Genomic DNA, 8,795 nt, shown 5'->3' on the forward strand with positions numbered 1-8,795 from the left:
CTGATCGAGATTTTATTGAATATTATCTGTTATGTCATATTTTGGATATTGTGTGAGAAAACTTGTTTTGATGTATTGTAATCTTCATATAAGTATTTGTCTGCATGTCATTGGTTTTTCTTTCTTCTCTCCTTGCTATACATAAATCATGAAAATAAAGATTTTAATTAACAATTCATTTTAACGCCAGCAGTTCGCCAAGAACGATATAATCACCCCTGGCTCATTTTTACGAAACCCGGACGAGAGTAAGAATGATGAACGAAGAGGCATATGAAGAAATGAGGAAAGAAATGGAAGAGTTAAAGGAACAAATGGCTAAGTTGGCTGGGCTAGCAGATCTAAAGGGTCAAATGACTCAACTAATGGATATTGTGAAAGGAAAATCAACAACAGAGACTCAAAAAGCGCCTGAATCACACGGCGCTGGGACCTCTTCTTCCTCTCACGGGAAAAAGAAAGATACTATTTTTATTGAAATACCGAGGAATGAAGAGGTTCATCAAGAAGCACCCGTCGTCCCAGATCTTGACGACGTAAAAATAAGGGATGAATTGAGAAAGTTTGCTACTGAAAGGAGTCTGCTGGAAGAAAGGTTGAAGGCCATCAAAGGGGTCAATGGAACCACAGACGCTACGACACTTTGTCTGGTTTCAGATATCGTGATACCCTACAAATTCAAATCTCCCGAATTTGAGAAGTTTAGAGGGGCTTCTTGTCCACAAACTCATATGACAATGTACTGCAACAAGATGGCAGCCTACGCCAGCAATGATAAGCTTTTAATGCATATTTTTCAAGAAAGCCTTAAGGGGCCGGCATTAAGGTGGTATACCCAACTTGATCGAGCTCATATTCGCAAATGGAAAGACTTAGCAGACGCTTTCATGAAGCAATACAAACACAACATGGATATGGCCCCTAATAGAGAGGATCTGAGGACCATGGAGAAAAAAGATTCTGAAACCTTCAAGGAGTATGCCCAGAAATGGAGAGACAAGGCGGCAGAGGTGATCCCACCTTTGTCCGATAAAGAAATGATATCTAGCTTTTTGGATACTCTTAAACCACCCTTTTACAACATGATGTTAGCCAACACAACTGGGAGCTTTTCTGATTTTGCTGTGGCGGGAGAAAGGATAGAGCAGGCCATACGAAAGGGAAAATTAGAGAGTAGTTCGCCAGACAAGAATGCTTTTCGGAAGGGTATCGTAGGAAAAAAGAAAGAAGAGGAGACACATATGATTCACGGGTATCCATCTACAGAATATTCTAACTTCTCTCAGGGACCAAGCGCTTTCACCCCAAACATACCTCAAAATGGGTTTATTGCACACGCCGCAGGGGGTTCGCAACAAAGGAATTGGAACAATACTTCCAATCAGGGGAATAACTTTTCCCAAAACACCATGGCCAGGAGACCCCAGGAGCCGATTGATCCAATTCCTATCACGTATGCTGAACTGCTTCCCCAACTACTCCAAAGCAGACAGGTGTCAATTAGTCCTATAGAACCCATGGCACCGCCATATCCTAAATGGTACGATGCTAATGCCAAGTGTGAATACCATGCGGGAGTGTTAGGGCATAATATCGAAAATTGCACTGCTTTTAAGAGAAAAGTTCAGCAACTGGTCAAAGCGGGATGGTTAAAGTTCAATCAACGAGATCAGAAACCAGACGTGAATAAGAATCCACTTCCTAACCATGATGCAAAGGTAGTGAATGCGGTGACGAATGATGATCGTTGCTTGGTCAAGACCAAAGTAGAGGAAATAATGATGCCAATGGAACACTTATACCGCATAATGTGCAAAATAGGACTACTCGAGGAACATCCTGAAGGGAGAACCACATGTAGCTATCACGCGGAGAAAGTGGGACACCTAATCACGGAATGCGATCAGTTCAAGCAAAAGGTCCAAGAATGTATGGATGCGAAGATGTTAATTTTTGAGGCATCGAGTCAGAGAGTAGCAGGTGTGAACATGGTGCAAAGGGAGGAATCATCATTGCCGGTTCCTATAGTGATTAACTATGATGGAAGGCAACCATCTCTCGTTGGGGATCTTGAATCTACTTTCATGACAAAGTTGATCATTCAGGCTCCAACTCCTTTCCCATTTGAGAGTACACGGGCAGTACCTTGGAAGTATGATAGTATGGTAGTACCACAAAATTGTAGTACCAGTCACGTGGAGGGTTTGGCTGACATTTCTGGAACGACGGGAATGACTAGGAGTGGCCGGTGTTTCACATCAGAGGAAGTAGAAAAGAGACGTCGAGAAAATACAGAAAGGCGTAGAAAAGGAAAAGCAAAAGAGGGTGATACGGTAGAGGACCCTTTGGAGAAAGAATTCGATACCTCAGATAAGTCATCCACTAAGGAAATTGTTACGGAGGATGAAGCTTGTGAATTCCTAAAGTTGGTAAAGCAAAGCGAGTACAGAGTGATTGAACAATTGAACCAAATACCGGCTCGCATATCCTTATTGTCATTGATAATGTCGTCAACATCCCATAGAGCAGCTTTACTCAAGATTTTGGACCAGGCATATATATGCCATGATATATCGGTGGAGAACCTGAATAATATAGTAGGTAATGTGGTAGCATCCAACTATCTCACCTTTACAGATGATGAAATACCGATGGAGGGTACGGGGCACACCAAGGCGCTGCATATCTCTGTTAAATGCAAGGATCACGCTGTTGCAAGGGTGTTGATTGATGATGGGTCATCCCTCAATATCATGCCCAGATCGACTTTAGCTCGATTGCCCGTGGATAGTTCATACATAAAGCCTAGCAACGTTCTAGTCAGGGCTTTCGATGGAACTAAAAGAGAGGTGATAGGTGATGTGGAGTTGCCAATTCAAATTGGACCAGTGACATTCAACATCGCCTTTCAAGTCATGGACATCACCCCTGCATATAGTTTGTTGCTTGGAAGACCCTGGATCCATTCTGCAGGAGCGATCCCGTCTTCGTTACATCAAAAGATCAAGTTCATAGTGAATGGGAAGCTAATAGAGGTATCTGGGGAGGAGGATATCTTGATAAGCAAATGCCATTCGATGCCTTACATCGACGTCGCCGAAGAGTCAATCGAAAGCTCATTTCAGACCTTCGAGGTTGCAAGCGCAGCCTATACTACCAAAGGGCCGCAAATTTTTATGCCCCGACACTCTAAGGCAGTAATGGCAATGGCCAGGTAAATGATAAGAAGCCATTATCAGGCGCAAAGAGGTTTAGGAAAGGATAATCAAGGAAGGGCTGATTGTTTGGAACCTTTGGCAAACTACTTTCGAGTAGGATTGGGATACCACGCTACTAGGCACGAAAGGTGGAAGATACAACAACAAAAAAGAGAAGCCCTCCTTGCTAGGTTGGAAAATAGGGAGGTCAATGAAGATAAAAGGGAGTTTCCTCCCATAAGCAGTGCTTTCATAAGTAAGGGGAGGTTCTCGCTAAATGACGGGACGATGGTCATTTCAGTGATAGGGAAAGACGAGGGTGATCCAGGACCAAGTGACTGGGTGTCTATTTGTGAAGGAGAGCTCCAGAATTGGAAAACTTATGATCTTCCTGTAAAAAAGTAATAATAAGTGTTAATTTCTTTAAATTATGCCTAAGGTTTAAAGAATGAAATGTTATCTGGCGCCCTTTTCTTTTTCAATAAAAAGTTATTCAATAAAGTGCAAGTTTTCACACCTACGACCATCTTTCTTGTCTTTTCATATATCTATACCAATATTTATTATTTCTTTTTTTCTTTTTCCTTTTATGATGTGTGCATTCAGGAGCAGTGATGAGGTATTTGACAATCATGATAATTATGAACCAATTGGCAATTTCGATAATTCGGTCTATGAAATGGACTTTGAAGGAGAAATTGAGGAAGAAATCCCTACAGAAATTGAAAGGATGTTAGAAGCAGAAAAGAAAACCATGGAACCACAAGTTGAGGCCCTAGAAGTAGTAAACTTAGGGATGGAAAAGGAGCCCAGAGAAGTTAAGATAAATGGAACTTTGGACCAAGACATCAAAGAAAGGCTAGCAAGCTTATTAAAGGAATATAAGGATGTGTTCGCATGGTCGTATGAAGATATGCCCGGTCTAAATACAGACATTGTGGTGCATAAGTTACCGCTAAAACCTGAATCCAAACCGGTGAAACAAAAATTGAGAAAAATGAAGCCGGAAACATTGTTAAAAATAAAAGAGGAGGTGAAGAAGCAATTTGATGCTGGCTTTTTAGCGGTATCTAATTATTCAGAATGGGTTGCAAATGTGGTACCAGTTCCAAAAAAGGATGGAAAGGTAAGGATGTGCGTAGATTACAGGGATTTGAATCGAGGCAGTCCGAAAGATAACTTTCCGTTACCCCACATTGACGTATTGGTGGATAACACCGCCGGGTACCATATGTTATCCTTGATGGATGGATTTTCAGGCTACAGCCAGATCTTGATGGATATGCTAGATAGAGAAAAAACAACTTTCGTAACCCTGTGGGGAACCTTCTGTTACAAGGTGATGCCGTTTGGGTTAAAGAACGCAGGGGCAACGTACCAAAGGGCGATGGTCACTATATTCCATGACATGATGCATAAGGAAATGGAGGTATACGTGGATGATATGGTAGCAAAATCGCGAGCAAATGAAGATCACGTGGTCGTACTAAGGAAAGTCTTTGAGCGACTCCGGAAATTTCAAATACGACTAAACCCTTCGAAGTGCGTGTTCGGCATTACTTCTGGAAAGCTCCTAGGATTCATTGTGAGTAGAAGAGGGATTGAAGTTGACCCAGACAAAATCAAGGCGATACTTGAGATGCCTCCCCTAAAATCGGAAAAAGAAGTGAGAGGTTTCCTAGGGAAGTTGAACTATATAGCTCGTTTCATAGCTCAATTAACTTCGACCTGCGAGCCGATCTTCAAGTTACTAAGGAAGTGCAATCCTTCCAAATGGAATCCGGATTGTCAAAAATCCCTTGACAAGATAAAAGAATACTTGCAAAATCCATCGATATTGCAGCCCGTTAATCCGGATAAGCCGTTGTTGCTCTACTTAACGGCGCACGATAATTCCATGGGTGCACTCTTGGCACAACATGACGAAACAAAGAAAAAAGAGCATGCCATTTACTATGTCAGTAAAAAATTCACCGACTGCGAATCCAGATATTCCCCTCTAGAAAAGACTTGTGCGGCATTAGCCTGGGCGTCTCAGAGATTGAGACATTACATGCTAAATAATACTACGTGTTTGATCTCCAGGATGGACCCGGTTAAGTTCATCTTCGAAAAACCTGCATTAACGGGAAGGTTGGCCAGGTGGCAAGTCTTATTGTCTGAATATGACATTGTATATGTGGCTCAAAAGGCAATAAAGGGCTCGGTGATCGCGAATTTTCTCGCTGATTACCTCGTGGAACATGACCACCCGATGGAGGTGTCCTTCCCAGATGAAGACATTGTGGCTGTCGAGATAGATGAAAATCCCCTTAATGTGTGGACAATGAGGTTCGATGGAGCGTCCAACGCCATGGGTCATGGGATAGGGGTAGTTTTGGTATCACCAGAAGGTCAACACTTCCCTATCACAGCAAGACTATGTTTTCAGAATACCAACAATACGGCTGAGTATGAAGCATGCGCTTTAGGAGTCCGAGCTGCGTTAGAAATGGGAATAAAAAATTTGAAAGTTTATGGAGATTCGGCTTTAGTCATCAACCAGCTTAATGGGGAGTGGGAAACTCGAGATAGTAAACTCATCCCATATCAAGAGCATATACAAGAAATGATCAAAAGTTTCCATTTCATCAAATTTGAACATGTATCCCGATTGGAAAACCAAATGGCAGACGCATTAGCAACCTTAGCCTCCGCATTTGAACTAGAGAAATGTCAAAAACTACCGGCCATCGAGATTAAGTTGCATGAAGACCAGGCCTATTGTGGGAATATAGAACAGGAGGCCGATGGGAAACCATGGTATCATGATATCAAGAACTACATACAGGAACAGATCTACCCCCAGGGGGCAACTAATAATGATAAGAGGGCGATAAGAAGATTGGCTACAAGTTTCTTCCTAAGCGGAGACATCTTATATAAAAGGAATCACGATACCACTTTAATCCGATGTGTATGCTTTCCTTACAATCAGCAGCTAGTGGAAGAGGTACATGAAGGGTTCTGCGGAACCCACCTCGGAGGACATGCTTTGGCTAGGAAGATCTTAAGGATGGGGTACTATTGGATCAAGATGGAATCTGATTGCATCAAATATGTCCGAAAGTGCCACAAATGCCAAATTTACGCAGATGACATGAACGCGCCATCCGAACAGCTCCATGTAATGGTGGCACCTTGGCCTTTTTCAATGTGGGGTTTGGATGTCATTGGGCCTATCGAACCAAAGGCTTCGAATGGCCATCGTTTCATCCTCGTCGCCATTGACTATTTCACCAAATGGGTTGAAGCTGCATCTTACGCTAGTGTAACCAGAACAGTGGTAACGAAGTTCATGAAAAATAACATCGTCTGCAGATATGGATTACCCGAGCGCATCATTACGGATAACGCGAAAAACTTCAACAACAAAACCATGGAAGAAATGTGTATGCATTTCAAAATTAAACATCACAATTCCACGCCTTACAGACCGAAAATGAATGGCGCTGTTGAAGCCGCAAACAAAAACATCAAAAAAATCGTGCAAAAGATGGCCTTGACTTACAAAGATTGGCATGAGATGTTACCATTCGCGTTGCACGGGTACAGAACCACGGCTAGGACTTCCACTGGTGCAACTCCCTTCTCTCTAGTATACGGTATGGAAGCTGTCTTACCCGTAGAGGTCGAGATTCCGTCATTAAGGATTATGATGGAAGCAGGGATAGAGGATTCGGAATGGGCTCAAAAAAGATATGACCAGCTGAATTTCATTGAAGAAAAAAGGTTGACAGCAATATGCCACGGGCAACTATACCAAAGAAGACTGATAAAGTCGTATGGTAAAAAGGTGAGACCCAGACAGTTTCGAGAGGGGGAATTGGTGCTTAAGAAGATTATTTTAAAGAACCTAGATCCTCGGGGAAAATGGACCCCAAAATATGAAGGCCCCTATGTGGTGAAGAGGGCGTTCACCGGAGGGGCGTTGACGTTGACAAACATGGATGGCAACGAGTTGCCGAACCCCGTAAATTCTGATTCTGTCAAGAAATATTTTGCATAATTGTGCTTAGGATTGTCAAACGATTGTCAAACATCTTATCCTGGTATTTGAATAACGCATGATTCTATAAAAAAATAAAATATCTCTGATCCTCTGTCAACCATGAATACGCCCTATATACGTATATACTTTTAATATGTAATTACGCTCACTTAAAAGAAGTCCTTTCTTTATACTCTTGTTTTCTTTTCTCTCGCATAATACTGACGAATTTTTATGAAAAAAAGGGGAGCATGATGCTAACGAATATTATTACACAAAAGGGGAAGATTGTAAGAGATTTCGCTCCTGCCTTAACAGCCCGGAAGGATGAAGTTTGAATAATGAATTAGCAGCGATCGAGCCTCGAAAATTGTATTGCACCATAATGAAAGAAAGAACGTTCATACAGGACCATATTCCCACGATAGCCCCAACTCTAGAAGGATGATGGAGTGGAGAAGACGAGGGTCAATAGGGACCGCTTTGGGCAGCATAAACAAACACTTGCCAATAGTATGGAGGGAATCAAACTTACTTCTTAGAACAATCGGGGTTTCGGATAAATGAGTCCGGGGTGAATGATCCCTGCTCGGGGCATTCCTTCGGGCGTTTGAAGAAACTGAAAAAAGGAGATAAACAAAAATGAAGTAAATTTGCTTGCCATGCATCATACCGCACGAAATAAAACATATGTGCGCCTTTTTCCTCAGAGTCACTGCACGCACTAGTTGCCTCTTTTATGGTGTATAGAATGCATGATAAATATAGAACTTAAAGAAATGTCGAGTCCACATGTATCCACCACGCCATACTTTCACAAATGTATAGGTCCTTGTGAAAATCATCCTCGATCAAAACCGTCCTTGCTCGACGATGTAACCCATTGGGCCAAAAGGACTATTTAGTTCTTCACAAGAAGATGGATGCTCACGATGTAGTCGCGAAGTGGAAATTTCAGCATCCCATCTAAACCTCCCTCTATAGAATCCTCTGAGATCGAGCCCCATGATTCGATTCTGTTATTATCTGATTATTCCTTGAGATCTAGTCTCGCAATTCGTTTCTATTCGAGATGGAAACATTTGTTCCGTAGAATCCTCTGAGATCAAGCCTCACGATTCGATTCTTTTATTTTCAATCTTGTTATTCCGTTGAGATCTAGTCTTGCAATTCGTTTCTATTCGAGATGGAAACATTTGTTCCGTAGAATCCTCTGAGATCAAGCCTCACGATTCGATTCTTTTATTTTCAATCTTGTTATTCCGTTGAGATCTAGTCTCGCAATTCGTTTCTATTTCGAGATGGAAACATTTGTTCCGTAGAATCCTCTGAGATCAAGCCTCACGATTCGATTCTGTTATTTTCGATCTTATTATTCCTTCGAGATCTAGTCTCGCACTCCGTTTCTGTTCAAGATAGAAACGTTTTGTTCTGTAGAACCCTCTGAGATCAAGCCTCACGATTCGATTCTTTTATTTTCAATCTTGTTGTACCTTTTGAGATCTAGTTTCGCAATCTTTTTCTATTCAAGATAGAAATGTTTGTTCCTTTCGGATCCCTTAAGATTA

At 41.9% G+C, this 8,795-nt stretch overlaps 1 protein-coding gene across 1 annotated transcript; it reads left to right on the forward strand.

The window, feature by feature from the left end:
* Positions 1-254: 254 nt before the first annotated feature.
* LOC136217422 (uncharacterized) lies at positions 255-7,245 on the forward strand. Its single transcript, XM_066004017.1, has 2 exons — positions 255-3,214; positions 3,804-7,245. The coding sequence occupies exons 1-2, from the start codon at positions 255-257 to the stop codon at positions 7,243-7,245; spliced, it is 6,402 nt and encodes a 2,133-aa protein (XP_065860089.1).
* The last annotated feature ends 1,550 nt before the right edge of the window (positions 7,246-8,795 follow it).

The sequence above is a fragment of the Euphorbia lathyris genome, chromosome 2, assembly GCF_963576675.1.
Source record: "Euphorbia lathyris chromosome 2, ddEupLath1.1, whole genome shotgun sequence".
Classification (NCBI taxonomy): Eukaryota; Viridiplantae; Streptophyta; class Magnoliopsida; order Malpighiales; family Euphorbiaceae; genus Euphorbia; species Euphorbia lathyris.